General features: G+C 40.1%; 1 protein-coding gene and 1 long non-coding RNA gene across 2 annotated transcripts; both read right to left on the minus strand.

The window, feature by feature from the left end:
* Positions 1 to 456: 456 nt before the first annotated feature.
* tmem234 (transmembrane protein 234) lies at positions 457 to 4511 on the minus strand. Its single transcript, XM_083791188.1, has 5 exons — positions 4385 to 4511; positions 3838 to 3989; positions 3596 to 3662; positions 3210 to 3302; positions 457 to 2309 (listed from the first exon to the last, which is right to left on the minus strand). Exons 1-5 carry the CDS (start codon positions 4395 to 4397, stop codon positions 2188 to 2190), a joined length of 447 nt encoding a protein of 148 aa, XP_083647314.1. The 5' UTR covers positions 4398 to 4511; the 3' UTR covers positions 457 to 2187.
* Positions 4512 to 4826: 315 nt separating this feature from the next.
* LOC310877363 lies at positions 4827 to 5924 on the minus strand. Its single transcript, XR_014570805.1, has 2 exons — positions 5430 to 5924; positions 4827 to 5358 (listed from the first exon to the last, which is right to left on the minus strand). It is a non-coding gene; the product is annotated as an uncharacterized lncRNA (long non-coding RNA).
* Positions 5925 to 23611: the final 17687 nt, after the last annotated feature.

Raw genomic sequence — 23611 nt, forward strand, 5'->3', positions numbered from 1 at the left:
GAAAAGGTTGCCAACTTGTACAACAGTCTTATGAATTAAATTGAAATAAGATTGTATGATTTTTTCTTTTCTCTTTCCCTTCAAATTGCGCCTCCACTCTTTGAAAACCACTTGACTAAACATCAACTGATCAATTATGGCCACAAAGTCCAAATAGCCAAGCCATTGTTGTGTGTTGACCTACTGTATATGGGGCCAAATAAATGTGAAATTAAAACGAGTCCGATTTGAACTATGAATGATAACTTTTAAATTAATTTGTGTTGCATTTATTTTCAAAAACTGTAGACAAGAGTCCAAAATATGAACTTGCTCAAACACCATTTTGCAGGAATAGCTATACCACCATGACAATCCCTTGATTGTCATGTATAGAATAATACTTTTTTGTGACATTATGGACGAAAAACATTTTGTTTTGGATCAACGAGCCATTGAGAACAAACTGAAAATCTGTTTCACCAAGGTTTTTATTAAAGAAATGTAGCTACATGTCTTATCACTAATGGTGCCATCTTCACTGTATCTTTTAAACTACCGGTATTAAATATTTGTTCAATAAAATGACAAAAAAAATATATATATATATTCTTGCATTTTTTTATATTTATTATCTATAAACAGGTTTTGAGGAAGGCAATAATTACAGCAATGATACTGTTGAAATATAAAAATGAGCATTAATTACTGTTCCCTCACAAGTAATAAAACAGCATGCTGTTATTATTGAATGCTGTTGAATGTCGAGCTTGTATTGTAGGCCAGTTATTTTCGACCGTTAACGCTCAGGATCTTTAGAAAACATTTTGTTCTCATTCCAGTTATATCTAAGCTGGAATGTCAGGTGAACACAGAAATTTACAAAATCTTAAATTCATTGTTATATTCATCACACAAGATAGATGTAACCAAAATAGACCCAATGTTTCTGCCATAACCTTTGCTCCCCCCCCCCCCCACACACACACATCACATGTGATAGACAGCAGCAACAGTAAAACGCCCTGTTAAACGGTGAAGTACGATTCCATGTGTAACCCGAAACTCATTTGTATGTGGTTTCCATAGTGTTTGTATGAATAGCAGTAACATGGTGAGCAGTAGTTAACAATCAGGAATCTATACAAGGACTATAAATCTCTGAAGTGAACCCTGTGTGAACTCTGTTTCCTTTAGTTTTAGCCCATGAGCTCCTACTAGGTCTTGGGTTTGTGAGCTCACACCAAGTTCATTTCAGGCATCATTCTCACACCAATAACTTTGACATACAGGGATGTGCACACATAGACATCAAGTTGTGCAAAGACATTTAGAGGGGCAGGTGCTCAAGTGAAAAAAGGGCACCTTGTGCAGCGCGTGGAACCGGCCAGTTGCCTTAATAGTGTGAGATTTATAGATTTTGGGGGATAAATAATATATTAGAAGTTTTTTTATCAAGAATTGATCAATGTCACCATGGTCCACATACTGTACAAAAAAAGGGGGGAAGGGGAAGTTATTTTTCAAAAGGGCACATTGCTGTCCAGAGGGCAAGGGCAGGTGGTGCTCTAGCACCCCCTAGTGTATATCTGTGCATACCACTGGACATCAAAGGGGGCTTCAGCCCCTGACCTTTTACCTGTCTGTAAAACAACTGCCCTCTCCAGACCACGGATGCAGCATTTACTGTGGTGAAAGAAATGCTTCTCCTTTCCATGCCACGCCGGAAGGCAGAATTCAGGAGAATGGCTTTTTTCCCCCTGAGTCTCCTGAACTTGAACACAGTATTTTGTGTTGAACAAATTTGTTTAGAAATCCAGGTCGTACACCACATCTCCACTAGCATGCTGGGTTGCGCCCCGAAAATAGCTGATCTACAAGCTCTCAACGTGTCGCAGAGTGATGCGTTGTGCGCTTGTAGATCTGCTATTTTTGTCCAAAAATGCCCTCTTATGGGATTTCAGCCCCTGCCCCTCTAACACTCTCTGCACGTCCCTGTTGACATATGTTGGTGCCAAATTCTCAATTCCGGTCCTCATTTTCAGTCTCCTGGTTCTCCACAATCTCATCCAGTGAGGAGGTCTGGGAGAATGCATAGCAACTCAACCCTTTATTCAGGGTCCTTCTGGTTCCATTTGTACACCCAGTCAGGAGTTTACAGTTCAGGCCTGGTGGACTGGTTGGAGTGCTGCTGAGTTAAGGCATGTTTTACAGTTCAGGCTTGGTGGACTGGTTGGAGTGCTGCTGAGTTAAGGCATCCTTGCCATTGATGGAGCTGATCACACACAGAGTGATGCCAGTCATGGTTAGGAACATTCCCCCAACAGCTCCTACAGAGAGGAATAGTGGTGTGAAATTAGAGAGCTAATGTAGTAGATGTAGTAGATTACAAAAGTAAAAACCCCAAACAAAATGATTAGGTCCTAGAATTGCTATCATACACCTGCTGCCATGTTGACCTACCGGTGCTTTGCCACTCTTTTGCACCATTGTCTAACCACATGTACATACCCACACATTCTTTGCTTCATGTACCGTATATATGTTTATATATTTTCCTACCAACTGTCAATACATTCACCAACATCACTAGTGAAAATAAAGAAAACATTTCCCAAACCTTACAGAAATCATCATAGTCCACAAGGTAAGTATTAAATATTAATCATATTTTCAGCAACACAGTTTTCAGCCATAATATATCCTACACAGAAAAATGCACACACCCCTGGAAAGTGGCATATCCCAATTACCATACATAAGTAGGTGTGTTTGTTTGCTTGGTAATGATAATGATGAGATTTAAACTGTTGAGATGAATAAAGGTGTTTGTTTCAACCAACCAATTGTATCTGTGTTTGTAAAATGAAATTAATAATAAAATGTATTGAACTGGTTCAATACACATCAATACACTGATAAATACCAACTCTGATTAACAACGCAACTACTATCGAAGCAAACAGTGTTTATTGGTGCTGACCATGTGGGCTGTGCTAAAGGTAATGGAGATCTGTAACAAAGGGTGGTGAATACATTGTAATAGTAATATATGGGAATGGTGAATATGCAGCAGCATGTGAGGTTTAAGGTAAGGTGATGACCTTTTCCTTACTTTACTGACTTTTAAGACACTCGCTTCAGCTTCTGTTGAATCACTCCTACAGGTTGCTAACTGTTCTTCACAATACTGCCAGCCTGGCCGTGAAAGAACATGAGGGGGAACTTACGTCTGCCTCCAAACTCTTCACCAAGCAGCTTGCCAGTGAGTAGAGTGAAGAGGAAGGTGAGTGAGTTGGTCACAGGAACAGCTAGGGATAAATCTGAAGGAATGGAGTTAAGTTATAAAGAGTGTGTTAGAAACTTTTAATTGTATGATTGTGTAATATATGATTAATAGACTGCAAAATCTGCAGCATTAGGGCACGGTCACACACACTTTTATTCTACAATAGGAATGGAGTGTTTAGTTTTTTTTAGAAATCCGTAAAAATGGAAGCAAACTGCTCCATTCCTATTGAAATCTATTGGCAGAATCCACCCTCATAGGTAGAATAAAAGTGCGGTGTGACCGTGCCCTTAGATTATTATGCCTTGAAGGAATATATCATCTCACCTGTGGTAGCAAGGGTTAAATAGTACACCAATGAGCCACTTTGGTTCAACAGAAATGGGACCAGGTACTGGACAAATTAAGCAATAAGTAACCATTAATATACTGTACATGTCATCATGAAACAACTGACCATGGGTGTGTGTGTGTGTGTGTGTGTGTGTGTGTGTGTGTGTGTGTGTGTGTGTGTGTGTGTGTGTGTGTGTGTGTTCCAAATGTATATGTCCATAATGGCTTTATATTACCTTCAGATTGAGAAAAAGAAACTTGACTTCAGCCAGTAGCTGTGAAACCATATTGGTTCTTTTCACATTCTCGACCCCCTCAGTTCCTCTCTTGAGGAAAGGATTGGTGCAGCCCCACAGCACAGCAACCAGCACCAGACACAACACCTCCACTGAAACACACGACAGCCACGGAATGGTAATGGTACACGGTGACAGATCAGATTCAGAACGGACACGATTTGTGGCTTGTCTAAAAGTTATGTATGTGTATAAGTAACTTTACAGATATTATAATCTGTTAATGTTGTAGCGAGAGCCGAGAGGAGGGTAACATAACATGTATCGCAATCTACTTCCGTAAACAAACCAAGAAAGCTCCGCGATATATTTTCCCTTTTCCCGCATGAAGTAAACTAGAGAATATGTATGAATAAATATACGAATTGCTTCATTAAAAAAAAAAATGTATTTAAATTGTGAAAACGCAGCGACGGTCCTATGAAAAACACAACAAAATGTCAAATACACTATAGGCTACAGCAGCAATCATAAGCTTGCTACTTACCAACAGAAACCATCGCGCGAAGTTGCGTTCAAGTCTAACAAAATGTTCTTGATTGACGTCACATTATCGGTCAGCAGAAACTACTATAGGCCTACATCAATTATTTTGTGAGGAATTTGGCCTAGACTCGAGTCTATTAACAGTTAATGGTTAAAAATTGTATAGCCTATCGACAAATTTAAGCTATAAAAGATGACATATGATGTCATGTGCCATCTTGAATGCAGCCCCTTTGTAATTTAATAAATTGTAGGAATGGAGTATACCAGTTGAGGGCGCAATACATCCTTGTTTGTTTCAACAAAATGGCCGGGCGCCTACAATGGACATGGTGGAAAGCCTGGTCAGGCGAGGCGAGGTTAGGTGAGGCGAGGTTAATGTCACATTCGCCCATGCAGTGCAGTGAGTGCACTCAACTGAGTTCAAGTAAGTAATAGACATGTTTAGAAATATCAACATTTATTTTAATTTCATTGAAAGAACATAATAATTAAAACATAGGTATGGAACAAGAAAAATAAAGTGCAAAATCCATTCGTGTCAGACAGTACTATAAGGATTAATGTCAGCACAGGGATAGAGTTCAAAACAATATAAACTTTTCACAAAATCGCTGTGGTCTCTTTAATCTGCACATTGTAATTATATGCTAGACCTAGGTTCATAAATAAACCCTCTCATTAATTATAAGTGGCAAAAGAAAATTGACACTTTTTAGTTGTAACTTTTATATACACAGTGCAACCAATTAAATGGATACAATTCAACATCTTGTTTCATATCCTTGTTGGCTTTCACAGAAGTTTATGTTCTTGCAATTCCATGCAGTGTCCTACACACTCATTCAACCAACTAACCAAGTGCGGCCAATAGAACATAACCATTCTAAAATATAATCTCCTTGGTCCTTTCCAGTCACCGAGTAGTGTCGGAACAACTGCAAAAAGCACAGAGAGTGAGGGATGAAGGTCTCTCTTGCGCTGAACACTGACTGCACTCGCCTGCGCCAACCACTGGAAAGACGTGATATAGAAGATGGCCAGACACGAAGAAGAAGACTGACTGTAATAATAATAATAATTAGGGGATTCACCAAAAAGTGTTAATTTTAACTAATTTGTTTTGTATCCTGGTCGCAGATAGAGAATGCCAGTGACCGAGAACTCTGGAGGTCCCTTGTCAACGGCCTATACCCCAGTAGGGGTGTCAGGCATAAGTAAGTATGTTTTCTATCCTGCATCCATCTTGTATGGCCACTGATTGCATTGCAACATTTTGTTCATACTTGTGTACTGTACTCATGTACTGTACATCCATAAGGTCTCTTGGTATTCTTGTGGTAACCAGCGGTGGCTCAGTTGATTGAGATTGACACTGACTATATGGGTTCTGTTACCACAGGAGCCAGTCAACCGTTGTTAGGATGCTCTCAACCTCCGCACAGTAACAGGTGACTTCAGGTGAAAGAAACACATAGTTGATTCCAGGTTATGTACTATCCATATATCATGGGAGCAATATCTCTAGTCTTGTTGCTATGTGTTGTCTAATAACGGAGCACCATGTATGGTGACCACTGTAGATCCACTGGCTGTGCTGTTTTGCTCTATGTTATTTGTTTCTATGCTGTTCAGGTCCACTCTGGGGAGGTGGAAGCCATTCTCAGAGGATGGGTTGGTTAAGCTGCCCGACACAGAGCTGACGCCAATGTTGCCCATTGGTACGCTGCTCTGGACAGTCCATGATGACATCTTCTTCTGACGTGCTTTGGAGCCCCCACTGGCCCCCAATACTCTAGATTCATGGGTCCGCCTGGTGTCGGTGAGAGAGATTTTGTCATTGTTAAGAGTGATTGTAAAGTGTAATGCTGTATACATGCCTACCATTACTGTATTACCAACGATGTGTGAAAAGTTAGCTAAAAAGTAACTAACATATAGAGACCATCATGAACATAAGTGAACTCATTTATCACAGTGGAAATAGCAACAGCTGAAGTGACAGGAGAAAGCGATTAATTTACTTTGGATTGTATAAAAATAGCATCACGTTTAATTTGTACAGTATAGTTTAATGAGAGCAATGGAAACAAGGCCATTCATTGTCTGTGTTGATGGAATGCTGCCGTACCTGTTGTAAGTTTTTAATATGATGAGCAGAATAGTTATTATTATGACGATCCCTATGACGATGACAGCAATCATAGCCCCAGAACCTGTGAAAAGCAGATAGACACACATCATATTTTCTTCAGTGTTATTTCTAGGGCTTGCCCTCGTAATCGATGAATCGGTCTGTTTGATCTTATTCGACAAAGACTTTGTTAGCTGATTATATGTTCTTTTTATATATATTATTAATAATAATCGTTGTTCCATGCATACCTTTTGTAAACTCTAGATATATAGACCATCTAGAAAAATGCGGGCAAAATCCTTGATTATGCAGACTGAAATATTTGATTTTGCGATGAAATATGCAGGATTGTAAGTGGATTTTATGCAGCGAAATTGCGAGACGAAATATGTGGAAAAATCTGAAATGCCAAGTATGCAAAAAGTTGCTGTTTTTTGCAGTTTCTGGAGGGTCTAGAACTCTAGAATATAGCCCTTTAAATATACCAGTGTACAATAGCCATTGTGAAATCAACATTACCAACTTGAAATAGTTGGTCTCTGCATGATTGTACAGTATACTGCAAACTCAATTGTACAGATTTCTTGGTTAAATCAACTAATCGATTAGTCAAGAAATTCCTATACTTAGGAATTCCTATTCCTAAGTATTGTTTTAGTTGAGGAGAGCTTACTAGTTATTTCCCCACTGGTGCTATATAGATATTTATTCATATCTCATCTCATTCATATGGTGACAGTTTTTGAACTTGTCATAGTGACTAGTAGCTTTTGGAGACTATTCACAGGCATGCTGTACTACAGTGGTTCTCAGTGGGGTCCCCAGCAAAATGAGTTAATTATAGCATCAAAATCTGTTTAACCACTTTAACCCAATTTGGCTGTTACAGCAGTACAGATTGTACAGACAGTATTTACACTCTAAATGGTATTGTTGCCACACCCTTGCAGTCCATCTGATTAAACCTCCTGACGTACTTGGGTTGCTTATCTTAACTACAGTCAAAATGTGCTATTAATTTCAACTTCCATGAGGGACACTGTAACGGTAGCTAGTATTGCTCTGTTATGTTTCAGAAATGTCCATGTTGTTGGTCAACAAAGATAAATAAATAATAAAACAATAAGTCAAATACTCTTGGACTTAAACAAGCAGAAATGCTCATGCATAGACAGTGAACAAATACACACACACACACACACACACACACACACACACACACACACACACACACACACACACACAAATATAGTCTACCGTAGTTACTAGTTATACATACTCTGAATGAGTATTTGATCTTTAGATTTGGTCGTGCTGGTTGTATTTGTGATGAAGTTGGTCACTGGTGAGACAGTTGAAGTTTGCATTTTCAACAACCTGGACAGAGAAGACAAAATACAATGTAAGGATTAGATTAGATTTGACTTTATTGTCCCAGAAGGAGATTTTGTTTTCACAGCCTGTTCACAGCAGCACACAGACATGAACACAGTAACATACTAAACCTTGGCGAGCGCTGGCGCTTTGGCATGGGGGGGGGGGGGGGGGGGGGTCAGATCAACATGGAATGAATTCTGTACTGGCCATATAAGGACCATGTCTAGTGTACAGGGTTTGATGAGGTCAGATCAACATATGGAATGTCAGAACACGTCAGCTCCATATATGGAGATCTACAGGTGGTAGCGGGGACATTCTCTTGAGTTTACAAGGTTTGATGAGGGCCGGGCCTTAATATTCGGGCCTGTTAAACTCTAGTTTTCGCCTGTTGCTGGGCGCGGCTGCACTAATAACTTTGGGGCAGGGGCAGGCCCGTCTAGAGTTTGAATAGACAGGTATCAGTCAAAAGCGAGACATTGAAGAGGAAGGATGGATGGGTAAGGGATCAACATATGGAATGTCAGAACCTGTTCTGACAACCCATATGGGCTTCCAATTCCATATGGGCTTAATTGCGACAGCAGATCGCATTTACTATGACATCAGATGTCATAGTGATGTCACGAGACCTGGGCGGGCATGGGGATTTTGAGTGATACACTGACGGGAATTGCACGTTTTCAACAAAAAACCATACTGTAAAATCATTACATCCATACAATCAATCAATCAATCAGTCAATCAAAAATTAAAGACAAACAATTAAGAAGTTACAGTACCCTCTATCACTGGAGCGTATGGTAGACAAGTTTAGTGTGCTTACTGCAAGTTATAAACCTCATAAATAATAGTTTCTGAAAGTAATGGCATAGTTGACATTGTAACTGTAATAATATTAATTCCAATTTGTCAATGTAACGCAAATGCTGCTCATTTAAGAAATGTCATTATGTAATATGTTACTTACGTAATAATGTTACTTATGTAATGCGTTACCTCGCAACACTGTGCTCTAGTCTAGGTATCAGGTGTGAAACAGTTAAACAAACATGAGAAGAGTTTGTGCAACACTTTCACCGGGCTAACTCTTACACAATCGTTGGGGAAAGAAAAGAATGCACAGTATACTGTAGAGTAAAGAAAAGGCTGAGAACAATAATCATGCAGAAGCTGGGTGGCACAGTGAATATTGTCCAAAGAAACAAAGGAATGAGGATATTTCAACAATGTTTACCAAAGCATTATAATGGTTGAGATAATGGCCATTATAGCTACACAAGGAAAATAAAGTGGAAAGGACCGACAGTAGCCTAGGCGTATACCTTCTGCCTATTACACAGTCAAGTTCTCAGAGTTAATTTATCCATTTGAGTGCAAAATAATGTACAGTAAATGGAATTCAAGCAACAATTTGGTTACATTTGTACACTCAGAGTTAAATTAACACATTTTCTTACGCAGAGTAAGCATCCACTTGTGTGTCTTACATGAACCGGTGCATTAAAAAATAAAATCATAGATGTCTGGATCCACATACAGTAGGAACGACGTGGCTCCAAAGTGGATTTCAGACTTCACGAGGCCAGTCTGTGACATCATGCATCCACTATCAGTCGTCTTTGGGCAAGCTTTCAGCCTGATCAGAGCCCTAATGTCTTCCATTATGATTATTTTTTATTCGATATTTCGAAATATATAAATTTGGCGCTGATCAGTTTGCAAGAATTGTTCCTGCCACACAGACACAGACAGACTGACCTCTGATAAGTCTGTAGAGCCACTCTGTAAAAAGAGAATCTCATATGAGTGTCTAACATACAGTAGACTTGATTTAACAGAACTCTCTATTAACATATCTACTAACATGCACTCATTCATCATAGAGCATAATTAATTGAATTTCTTCCTAGAAGTGCTATCATCAGACAGATTGATGGCCTGTATATGCATGTCTCCAAGGAACAGCTACAACCGAACACAATGTTGAAATGTTATAGATAAGTACAGAAGACATGGTTGTAAAGATTAAATGATTGTTAGTGGTATTCGGCATGAAGTAAACTCATAACCAGACACCATCATTGACAAAAGTTCCCCTCTTTTTTTCTCTCTGTTATTATTACTCAAGAAATGTTTTCTTTAAATTAGATTTAGAATCCACCAGTCATTTCAACTTTCCCAACAGGATATTGGCAATTTAAAATGTTCTAATGGAAAGCATATCTGTTTTCTAAGCCCTACAGTGTATGCTCCCTCAACCCCAAATAAACTTGGGGAACATATATACTGTAGGGCCGACCCCTCCTAATAATAAATATGTACAAATTTAAAAGCAAGGAATTTCTGCTCAGACATGAGTCAGTGGCTTTGACCCTTCTGCTTTTGTAATAACGTTTACCCGTTCTGGATTATATCACATCTCCCTGAGGCCCTCACTTATGTCTCTTCTCTATTCTATCTAATTCTCTGCCTTACTGACTTGATGACACAATGCTATTGAAGAGAGTACCCTTCATCCCCTTTTAATACTATAATTACCCTGACACCCATTTGTAATTGGTCCTGTCTGTGTGTTTGCTCGTTAGCTAGATAATTACAAAACATATGGGCAGATTTTCCTAAACTTCGAGGGAATGATCAGTAGGCGGCCCCAACGGTCAAGGTCACAATCAAGAGATGTACAATAGAGCTGGATACGTTATCTATTTGCAGGGTAGGGTTTGCGCTTTGCACCCTCAGTGCATTTGTTAAATGGTATTATTGGTGTATTATTATTATTAGTCTGTCTAGTCTATTATAGAATTATTAATTTTGAATCAAGATTGTATAGTGCGGCGAGATGAACAATACCGTGTTTACCATTGTTAACATGACATTCTAATCAATATTTTGTGATGTCTTGGGCCAGGACATCCACAAAGGACTCCAGGCAAAGTTTTAGGATGCTCACAGTATTTCACAGTATATTTCTCCTCTCCACAATGTGAATAGTCAGGCAATATGCACATACTCCTAATTGTATTCTGTATGCAGAAGACTCAGCCAGTATATCTGCGCATTCATTGCACCTGACAGGAACATTCTTATAGATTTAATCTACTGTGTGGTGATTAATGACTCCAACAGAGACCATCCATCACTGACAATAGGCCTTTATCTATTACTGTTTAGGAACGAATCCAAACAAAACACAGGTCAGAGCACACCCTGTAGTGTAAGGGATACTTCCCCTGTCTTTTGGCTTGACTTGGCCTGGTGATAACCCAGAAACACTTCAGAGGGTTTGGATGACACTTGTTTACTGGCCAAACAAACAAATTGCTGATTTGTCTTACCCAAGAAAACAGAATACATGTAAAAGTGGATTTTATCCAGTACCATCTGTGTATTCCTGATGGGTGTTGCCAAAAAAAGCACATCACATCCATTGCCACAAGCTGATTGAGCTGAGCCCAAGGAAGACAGCAATAAGCATGAAATAAGCCCAACATTTTGGTATGCTAAATATCATTGCAGAAACCAGTTCTTTCATAAATGAATGCCAGTTGTCAGTTACTACTATACAGTATGTGCAAATGTCCAGTTGTGAAAATAGCCTGTCTAAAAGCTTGTAGATCTATTTCCACAATAAATAAAAAAGTTTGCCCTATAAACCTCTCATTATAAGTTTCACCTATAATGAGACCACAGATTAAACACGAATGCCAGGTTGAAAGTGGTTAAATCGGTCTGCGTATTTTATAAATATTTACCAATGAAAACTATTATCAAGGACTGGTGACTAAATAACTACATTGATCGATTGGAACACATGTTCTTTCCATTTCCTGAAAAGCAACAGTTTTGGACATACAAGATTAAAGTCCAACTGTGATGATATATTTTTATCCTGTGTAAGTAACATGTTCTGGAAAATCATACTGAAGGTATATAAGTAAAAGCAGAATACTATTTGCACCCACACACACACACTGCATGCACCAACAACCCGCACACTTTTATTATTGAATACTCTTTCTAAGCAAACAGAAGTGAGAAAGTGAAGTGAGGCTGTTAAGAACTCATTGTTCTGTGTTCCATGCATTTTATTTTGAAGAGTTATACAAAAGAGGTCTCAACTCTATGTTATTATTCGGCCTAGGGGTCACCAAATTGACTCCTTCCTTCCCAGTCTCCAAACACAGCCAACCAACAATTTCAAATCCAAAAATGCAGTTATATCATGTAAAGTTTGAAACATGTGTAATTTATTTTTTATATATCTCTTATTTGCCTTTTTTCTCTTTTTATTGATAGAGGGATAGATGAAAGTAGGCTGACGGGAAATGGGAGGAGAGAGATGGGGCGGGGGGGGGGGGGGGGGGGTGACACGTAAAGGCCGTCGGGATCGGGAGTCGAACTGCCAGACTAGATTACCAGCCAAGGTACCCAGACGGCTACGCCAGCTGCCCAGGACATAGTGTCTGATTGGCTGATTGTGTCTGGCCAATTAGTCTGATTGTCCAATTAGGCCGCTCACAGGCTTCTGTGTGCGGCCTAGAGGGGTGTGTTCAAGCTACGTGCAACACAACATTTCTTTCTGAAGAAACTGAAGTCACTCAATGTTAGTATTTGTATTAGATAACAGTAGCGCAATTTGAAATTTGCACCCTATGGCCAGAAAAATAATAAATTATGTGTGTTTGACTGGATTGCTGAATTCCTACAATGACCATAATGCTTTGGTGCACTGCTTATTGTGGAGAGGGGGGAGGCTGTGTGGGGGGAGGTGTGACTTGTAGTCCTCAAGGACGCTTCAACACTAACTCAGCGAGAGCCGGGGGTCGAACCAGGGCACCTTCTGATTCCAAATCACTTGAGCTGCTGCTGCCCACTTGAGCTCAGTAGCCCATTTTAGCTCAATGAATAATATATTCCACCTTCTGTGTGCCATTATCAACATTAATATTGGCATCCCTATTATTGGTAATATTGTTTTTTATTTAAAATTTGTCAATAGCTAAATGAACCGATTTACAAGATCACATGTGAGTGAGCGTTGTGAGATTGTAGATCTGCTATTTACGTTATTAATACGACAAAGTATATAGGGCTTAATTGGTTGAAAACCATGGACCCATATTTTGCACTCTACATGTAAATGTTCATTACTCACATACTGTATATGCATTCCACACAATGAGCCAGGTAAAGCTCAATAACGTTTGAGTGTGACTGAATGCCAATAGCGTGCATCATGAGTAAGTCTCTCAGTTTGCAGTAATCTGCTCTTGTAGTAGAGAAAGAGTGCATGCGTTGATGTGAGATAAGATGGCTTGGGGAGGGCCCATTCACAGCAGTTTTTCAGGGGCCAAGTCATTTCTCTGTTCAGGCCTGAGAACAGGTGCTTTAAACGAGAACAAAATTTGCATCAGCTATGAATAGCGGAAAACCCTGGAACAAGGAAGAGCCTATGTACAGTTGCATATTGTGTGTGCACAGTCTGCACACACACACACACACTCACGTGCACGCACACATGCTTGCTCACTCACTCACTCACTCACTCACACACACACACACACACACATGCGCGCAACCTGTTGGAACTTGACTGTTAGCTAGCTGTGAGAGGGGGCCGCAGTGTTTTGGGAGACCTGTTCACTGAAGTGTAAACTTGATTCAACAAGTAAGGCACTTTTCCAGCTGTAGGCCGTGTGGTGAGGTCCCTTTTCGTTCAGGTCCGTTCCCACGGAAGGGGGACTACACAATTTTTTCTCCATAAAAGAGATTTATAGGTAGAAAGTACTAAAAAAAAAGTTCTACTCGTCCCGCCCTGCAGTTATTTTATAATCCGCGAATTAAAACGGGACTATTTCTTACAAGGCGTAATAATATGTGCAAGGGGAGTGGTGTTGTTTTGGTCACGTGGACCAATCGCGTAGCAGCTTTATTCCCTTCCCATAATAATATTAGAGCAATGGCGGCCACCAGTTCAACCAGCCAAGAGGGGAAAAATAAACCAAAACAGCGGGGAAAAGTGCGTAAAAGGGAATCAAAGGACTCTAACGAGGACGCTGTGTTTCACGCCACGTGTTACTGTCGCTTTATTTGTAAAAGACGATTGTGTTTGGCCGAGAAACGCTGCACACAGACGGTGCAGGGGGAAGAGAGAACGCTGCCTCGGACAGTCACGTCTGAAACCCCCCGAAAGAAACGTCGTTCTCGGACAGGTTTGCCCGTCCCTTCTGCTGGCCATGTCCTTCCAGCCATCTGCATCATTTGTGGACAAATATATTACTGTTTTGGAAAACGGAAGAAGCTTTCACAAGCAGAAACAGTGTCTGTCAGGTAAGCGACCACCCTCCCTCTCTCTCTCTCTCTCTCTCTCTCTCTCTCTCACACACACACACACACACACACACACACACACACACACACACACACACACACGTTAACATTGGACTGGAAAATGCATTGCCAGTTTTGGACTGTGAAATATTGATTATGACGATAACTGTGCTACCGGTATTTACATACAGACCTATCATTTTTCCCATTAGATCAGAGGTCTTTGATGTGCTGTGTTTGAGGCCAAGGCTTTGTGGGATCACTCTGTTGAATATGTTGAATATCATGTCTTTTTGGGTAAGGAAGTTTGCAGATAGAAAGGCGGTGGTCTTGTGATGTAGTGCATTTATATATTATTATATTATATTATACTTATCATTGATAAAAGTGTTTATCTACAGAACAGAGACTGAAACACTGCTGATTGAATTACTACATTATTAGGAATGCATGGAGGTCAAGGGGGCAGGTCACTGTTATTTTTATATTACATAACCATATAATGGATAGAAGATACAAAAACAAATTTCACCTACATTTTGAATTGTAAATGTGTGATACTATATATATACTCTGTATTTTGGCTGTCTTTAGATACAATGTTGACAGCAGACACCTTTGCACATGTTAAGTATTTTTTTGTCTGTGTGTGTGTGTGTGTGTGTGTGTGTGTGTGTGTGTGTTTTCAGAAATTAACAACCCTTTGCTGCCAGCTACAACATATTCTGCGAACGAGTCATCCTGAAAATGAACCAACTAAGGAAGAAGTTCATAGACATTGTTAAGAAGAATGAGGATATTGATGCTTCAGACTACAGGTAACTGTGTCCTTGACAGTTCAGTAAACAAAAAAGAACCTCTTTCATACTGAAAAGTTTCAATTTTATTGATTTATTCGCTCACAAGAAAGGCTATGACACTATGTTTAAATTTATTTGTTTCTCATTGTGAAAAAATCCCTTTATTTATACATTTGTGCCCGTCTTTTTCTATATTTTCATTTTGCAGGCAGGATAAACTGAAAAGGCGGTTGGCCCGTGATTTCCCCCAGCTGCAACACGCAACATCTCTGAACTAGTTTTTGTTGAAACATTATCAGCAGATACACTGTTAGACAGGCTATCCATCAGACACGACCACAACTGAGTCAACGAGGTAAGCCAAGCTGAAAGTGACAATGAACACACATCTGGACAAACTACAGAGCACACAAGGACACTGTATAGTGCAGGACTGATATTGAACTTGTAAATGAAACTCCCGGTATGAAATGCCCTTGGCCTCCCACAGCAGAGGATTTGAATGTTTCTGAAGCAAAATCTGTTGTGCCAGTTGAACTATTCAATGTAATTTCCTGGATTATAGGTGCAACAGAGGAACCAACACTAGACTGTTATGTTGATATTCCTGAAGATGTAAACCTAAAAGTTTTATCTGTTTGTCAATACATTGTGCATCTAAAGGTCGGAAGCAGACGCCTAAGTCACTGTGTCTTGGTCTAACTGTTCGCCATTTAACAGGTTCATCCAATGTTCTGTCACTACTGAATAGATTAGGACACTGTGCTTCATGGAACACAGTTGTCAGTCTAGACACTAGCCTAGCTCAACTACAACTTCTAGAGGGCAGAGACAAAATTCCTAAGGGGTTCTCAAAGAAGGCACCTACCATACTGGTGTGGGATAACATTGATTTTGGGGAGGAGACACTGTCAGGTTGTGGAACTACTCACCATACAAATGGCATTATGCTACAAAGTTCTGTTGTTGAAACAATGTCTAGACCAGACAGACAGCCACTGCCGAAGTCAGTTTACACATTGAAAGCACCTCCTACATTCAACACAATCCACAGTCTAAAAGACAAGGGCCACAGAACTTGTTTCAGGATGCAAGGTACAAATCATTCTGTACGGCATCATCAGCTTTGCCAGAACTGTCCATTCCCCCAACAAGTGATGCTCTCCACCAACATTGCAAAAGGGCAAACTACCAAGCAGCAGTGATGAGACGTTCTCTGACTAGTAGGATGTGTGCTCCTTCACCCATTGGCAGTGGATGGGGCATGGAGGATGGGGAGTTAAAAGTAACATGGCTGACTAGAAATCCTGCCCCTGATAGTGTGTTGCAGGTAGTCCACTGTAATTGTAAAAAAGCAAATGTGAGACTGAAAGATGTTCATGTATGTCTGCAAAACTGTCTTGCACTGATTTATGTCACTGCCAGGACTGTGAAAATGTGTCAAAGGAAACAGAAGAAAGAGGTACATGGGATGATGACATTTGTATGCTATTTTGTATTTTCATATATTTCCTGGGGGGGGGGGGGGGGGGTTGGATGTACAAATGACAGATGCTGTGACACTTTGCGGAACTTGTAAATAAATAAATGTTTCATACCATATGTTGTAATAATTCTGACCTCTAGTACTTTAATTTTTAGTCTTGTCCATTTCTTTGCATTATTCCAATTTAGGGGGCGTGGTAACATTTTGATAGATTTTCTGCCATGTTGGTCCAAGGTGCCCTGATTTTCTTTTCTACCTTTCATTACACATTAGGTTGAGACATTTTCTATGTATGAAACATAAGCTCTTGGCACAATTTACTGTGTAGGTTTCATTGTACTGTGTGGCAAACACTTAAGTTGAAGCATATTCTTTAACAAATATGCTACATTTCATGATATAAATTCACATATGAGTAAACTAAAGGCACCAATACTTATGTCAGATGTTATGTATATGCATTTGACATTTGAGAAAAAAAATGTGTTGCCAAAAACACATTTTACAAGCAAAAACAGCAGCACACGATTTTCGTTTTTTGGTTATAAACTGTTTATACATTTATGGCTATAAAAAAAAAACAGCAGGTTTTTATGAGTAGAACTTTTTACCCAAAGTCTAGAAGGGTATTATCTATGAAAAAATGCATTGAATGCGTAGTTCGCTTGACATGGGAACGAAACTCATTTTCTAAGCACTTTTTCATGGGTCCCAACACGGCCTACTGGACACAAAATTTGAATGAGACAGTTGAGACACATGAGTGGATCAGCAACTTTACAGATTCATTACATCACAGAGCCACAGACATAACATGTATATTAGAGCTCACTTGAATTAAACATGATTGTTTTAATGGCATTGTCTGTCTGTCTGTCTGTCGGTCTGTGGACCAACAACTAGGACCAACCAATCAGATTTCATCTCAGACTAAATAGCAAGTGGCTCCAGATCAGTGCTTCCAGGTACTCCCTGCTGACTCTCGTTAAAGTTCACAGGGAGGTGATACGTCTAGATTTCTCTTCCAGGTTGACTCCTGGATGAAATAACTGTTGATCTGGTGCCAGGAATGTTATAAGCAAAGACCTAGGATTTAAATATAGAGGATGAGCAATTCATTCATCTAGTGTCCTTGTCTTTCTTTCTTGATAGTATCAAGTGAAGACTGACAGGAAAGAGGGAGAGAGAGAAGGGGAGAGACATACAGCAAAGGTCGTCATGAACGGGACTCGAATATGCGACGTGCTGTCGGGCCAAAGCCTATATGTGGCATGCGCCCGGACCACTTTAGTGGCACTTTAGTCGTTTTTTCTATTTCTACATGCCTACAATAGGGACACCAGGTTGAAAGCGATTAAAGCTGCATTGTGTGACGTTTTTGCACGTAAATTGTACACACCAGCCTTACGTATCATCGCCAGGCCACCAGGTTGGGAGGCAGGGATTATGTTTTCGCCCCTGTAGGTTTGTATGTGTACAGCTAATCGCAGACGCCACTGGACCAAGCAGCATCAAACTGTGCATGCACACTCCCAAACCCCCCAAATTAGTCTCATGGTGGCACTATAACAAGCCGCTTTATATTTTGGCCTATAACACAGCGCCCGGGTGCGTTTGTAATTTACTAATAAATTCATTAATAATCATTAATGTGTCAAATCGAAGAAAGGGCTTCGTTACGCCCTCCATATTCATATGGTCAATGCCTGTGTGAGAAGTGGGGGTGATTGGTGGCAGTCACAGTGACACACAGACACTCAGACATTGTTAGAATTATAGTATGATGATGATGATGATGATGATGATAGTATGATTTGTTATGGGGCCTCTAGCACAGCTCCAAAGGTCTGCTGTACAGTACAATCTCTAACTCCCCGTGCCTCTTCCCCACGACCTGCCAGCTGCACCTCATGACTGACACAGCCCTGGGTAGGCCACCCATCCTGGTGGAGATCTTTAGTTTTTGAGCGGTGCCTCCGCTCCATTACGGAGCTATGTGTGTCCGTACTGTATGTCTGTATGTATGTCCGAGCACGGAAAGCTGTAACACCTAAAGTGGCCAGTACACTACATTACGAGCCCTGGGCAGTTCTTGGCGCTCTGGATGTTCCTGGGACCCCCAGGGACCCCCACACGGACCCCTCGGGGGCCCCCACATGCTAACTCTGTCATATCTCGACCGTTCCGGACACACGGCAGCTCGCCGGAACCGGACCGGCACCCTGGGCGCGTTCCTGGGGGTCTGGATGTTCCGGTGACCTCTGCACAGTACACTACAATACAGTACAGAGCACAGTACAGTACAGTAACTATAACAATACGTGTATAGTTGCACCACTCAGTTCACACAGGTGTGATTTTCCTCCTTAATAAAGAATGTTGTCCAAAGTTCGCTAAACTCTAAGCTCACCAGGCTGTCCTTCCATATCCATGCCTATGGCCAATTATCTAGTGCTAATGGCCAGTAGCTAAGTTTGTCTTGATTTGGTTGCCATAGTCTGTGGTGCATGTGAAGGGTATAGGGGATAGCTGGCTTGTTGTGACAAAATAATAATACTTAATCATATTTCCTCTTGTTTATTGGTAGAGGCCATGTATCACACAAGTGACTTAATTGTACTTATTACATGGCTTGGTTGAATGCTTGATTCTGATTGGTCAATCGCTGAATTTATCGTTCTGTTATTTCTGGATAATGACCGCTCCGCTCTATAACAGGCCGATGTCTAATCAAACCCTCGAGCACCAGCTGCTGCGCCCCGCTGATTTACTGCTGTTTCCAACATGACACGACAGCCATGTAAACGCACACACAATGTAATTTGCAGCTAAACATTGCTCTCAAAAATGTTTTTGAAAACATTTGAGCGAGGAATAGACGAAGCAGTACCCGTCCCTGCCCTGCAGCTGGGCAGATGCAGCCAGCATGACATAAGGAATACTTTCTTTTTGTGTTTTGGGTCAATTTATTAATTTATGTTAGATAGCCATGTAATAAGCGGGATAATATCTGGCTAGATGGTCATTGTCGGGATATAATTCACCTTCAGAGTGATTAACCATCTCGGCTTCGCCTCTGTGGTTAAACTCCCTGTCTGTGAATTATCTCCCGACAAAGACCACCTAGTCAGATATTATCCCTTACATAGCACCTGACAAAGCCAACAAGGCAAAACGTGTGTCAGAAAAATTTAAAAATTAAGCCTTAAGTGAGTCCTTCCTGTCCATCATCCTTGGAGTGTGCCATGTGGTCCCTTCCTGAGAGAAGCAGCGAGAGGTTTTCTGTCTTGGACTTTAATTGTAATTAATGTTTGAACCTAAGCAGACCCATTGGCAAGTTCATGCACATTTCCATCTGTGCCATGTTCAGCTGTTTATGATCTACCACGATTCACTCATGAAACCCAACTGACGCCAGTGAACAGACAGTCAATAAATGACGTAGAGATTACATGGGCTCTGACATACTGGACATGATTATATGATGTGACAAATGGAAAACAGTCCTCATTGGTTACTCATCACACATTGAACAATACATCTTCAAATGTGTACACATGTACATGTAAAAAACATAATTTATCATACAATAAGCAACAAAGACACATTCACATTTTGATGAAGTAGTAAATAGCATAATAGAAAATACACTTAGGGACTTAGGATTTACTGTGATCCCTTTTTGGACAGCAAATATTACACAACCTAGTCAGCCTGTGTTGACTATTAGGCCATAGAGATTAGTAATGACATAATATATCATCTTTGCTATTTGCAGAGGTGACAGCTTCTTGATAAGTAGGTAATTCATCGCAAGCTGTACAGGGCCAGAAAGACACACACCGGTGTATGTACTATTGATGTTGAAGAGGCAATGTAACCAGCCATATCACATTGAAATGTGTCTAATTTCTTCATGTTTCATTCATATAAACTATTTTTTTCTTTCTTTCTTTTTTACAATGCTACATAATACTACAATAATACAATAGCCTACTTCATGTAATCTCCAAGCTAGGAAGTGATACGAGACGAAATAATCTAATAATACTAATAACAATAAAACCAACCAATTAAGCATCTTCCTGAAAACCCAAATAAATAAGATTGGCCTACAGGTAATTTTATATGGCCTCATCTATAACTGGCTGAATTTCAATTAGGGTCATCTTTGAGTGTTGAAATGAAATCGCCTTCATATTTTGGAAATCAAAGAAAGATTCAATTTATTTGTCTTTGTCTTTTGCTTATTGCTTCCCCTTTCCCTATCTGCAGCTCTCCCTTTGCTATGATAATGGTTTGTGTGCTCTTCCACAAACCACAGCTATTCAGCTCCAGTGCAGATTCAATATCCTCTCTTCCTTCCTCAGCAAACACATCATTTTATTGGCCTAGAGAACACAGAGTCTCTGCACAGAACTGGAACAATTTGGTTCCTCTTTCTTACAGTATATGAGGGGAAAAAAGCCAGACAAAATTGTTATATGGCTAGACTTTCTTCCTCTATACTGTACATGTATTACGTGCAGAAACATGCATGTACGCACGCACGTACAGACAGAGTATAGCAGGTCATACATGCGTTGTCTCTTACTCACACATTCATAAACACATGCAAAGCATGACCTTCGTGACCAAATGTGGTTCAGAGTCAATATTTAAGCAGTCAATCAGAGCCTGTCCAGAGGTTAACAAGAAAATACAGAGAGAGAGAGAAAGAGAGAGAGGTCGTCATCAACAGGTCATAGACGACCTTTACTGTTCACACTATTTCCATCCCTCTCACATTAACTCTTTCCATGATGGTTAACCTGCCTGTGTGATTCAGTTCTCAGGAGTGCATTCAGATATGAACCTGAAACTTCCTCACACGTGTACGTACGTGTGTGTGTGTGTGTGTGTGTGTGTGTGTGTGTGTGTGTGTGTGTGTGTGTGTGTGTGTGTGTGTGTGTGAAATAATCTTGGACACTACTACATCGATCAGCGTCAAATGTTTTGTGAACACTACCGTTACCAATTGCATTTACCCAATAGCAGCGCCACCAATGTGAAAACTTTCACTGTGTCTGTTGGAGAAACACATTCTTATTTTGTTTTTACCTGTCTTTACCACATTAACACAGGACCTCATGAGTCATGATTGTGATAATGATAATGACCATCAATCAGCTTTATGATATTTCATGACTCAGAGCACATTTATTTTAATGATCAATCAATCGATTGAGCTATAGTAGCTTGGATCTATGGCCTACTTAAAGTTTATTTTTATTTGGGGGCCCACTTGCAATATCCTCACAGTCAATCAATTGGCCCGCCCCAGGTTGAAAACACACCTCTATTTTTACTTCTGCCAATGTTGAAGCCGCCAAACTCTACTGGCCAAAGCTGGAACTGCAGGCATGCGTTTTTGCCCATGCATGCTATGTGCACTTCCACATTTTGGAAATAAAAAATGATGAAGTAGAGCGTTCTTCCGGGTCCTTCAAACACCACTTAGCAACTTCCATTGAAATGAATAGTGGGGTCGGGGATGTCCGCTCTGAAGCTTACTGTATGGGCGCAACAAATTGGAAACATTGTACTGTATGTCATTGATTTTTCCTTGCGGATTCCTGCAACCCACAACTTGCAATGGGGAAAACAGTGCATAGCAATTTCTAGAAATTGTCTAATTACCACATGAGACTGACTGATCAGCTGGATTATCTACCTGCTCTAATTCATGTCAATTTGGACAGACATGATGTCGCTCCTCATTTACATTCCCAGCCTTATTTGTGTGGCCCAGTCTCTCCCTGTACAAACATCCTTGACTATTTATATAAATATATATATATATATATATATATATATATATATATATATAGAGAGAGAGAGAGAGAGAGAGAGAGAGAGAGAGAGTCAATGATGTGATTTATTTTAAATTTTTAGATAGTATCTTGCAAACAGTATGCTGTTTTGGACAAATACGTACCTGTTAGGGTAAGTTGTAAGATGTAAAAGGAACTTTTGAAAAGGGTGTCCTTGCACAATAGCTTCTCAAATCACAGTGCATTGTTCTCTCAGTTTCCAAAGACATAACAAAAGGGTATTTATAGAGAGTTGCAGAGAGGTAAAGTTACAAATATACAGACACAGCAGCCCTGTGTAGTAGAGTCACAAACACAATGAAGCTGATTTACTGTATACACTACAGTACACTTGTCGTGGAGGCATTTATAGCTTGATGTATTAAATTAACTTAGTGGTCAAGTTTGAAATTGACAACATATATAGTTAGACAGTATCTAAATGTCACATCCTGACAAAGTTATTTCTGGTTTCAAGTTGTTGTAAACATACAACTTTGGACAATATATTCTCTGCAGTCATGTACAGTAGTGAGATTGATTCATTTGTGAATCAATGTCAGCACATTTGCATGAATCTTCTCTACTTTATAATGCAGTAGTAGTTGGGAATAGTGTTCATATTATATATTGTGCAGTATGTAATATGTATGTGTTGAATACATAGACTGTAAAAAAAAATATGGACAAAGTGTTTTCCGGGTCTGATATGGACGTAAGATGAAGTCAGTCAGTCCTTGTATTGTAAATCGCCATCTTTCTAGATCCGTTTGGGCCCAGCTGGCCCATTGGCTGGCCCAGACAACGTGGCGGGACTTCCCCCCCTTCTTCTTAGTTGGTTTTTATTTTGACTCGAACGGGGGGTGGCTCCCGATCATAGACTGTAACGGTAGCCACGCCCCTCAGAACATACGCGACTTTATGGTCATTTTTTTAAATAAATGGGACCATAATTTTCCAAAAAGAATATTATGACATGAGAAATGAGACTTTAAACTAGTGACTGGAAGCAGAAAGTATTCATGACCATGTTTATTAAGGTAATACAGTCTAGGTGAAGTTGGGCCCAAATAAATGGACCTCTATGGGGTTTTTTTTGGGCCCAATGACAGCGCCACAACAGGCCATTATATGAACTTTCAGGATGTCCCGATTTCCTTAGTGGCTTCACAATATATCTGTCTGACTGCCCCCCTGGTTGAATAACATGAAAAGCTCATAGCAACATGCTACTGTGTTTGTT

Source organism: Protomyctophum parallelum (genome assembly GCF_964188405.1).
Source record: "Protomyctophum parallelum genome assembly, chromosome: 20".
Classification (NCBI taxonomy): domain Eukaryota; kingdom Metazoa; phylum Chordata; class Actinopteri; order Myctophiformes; family Myctophidae; genus Protomyctophum; species Protomyctophum parallelum.

Bases quoted from the DNA above. Each gene is read 5' to 3' on its own strand.
- tmem234 (XM_083791188.1), bottom strand. The intron at 3,663-3,837 runs GTAATATAAAGC...TAATTTGTCCAG, and splicing joins TTCTTTTTCTCAATCTGAAG to TACCTGGTCCCATTTCTGTT. The intron at 2,310-3,209 runs GTAAGTTCCCCC...TCCTCTCTGTAG, and splicing joins TGAAGAGTTTGGAGGCAGAC to GAGCTGTTGGGGGAATGTTC.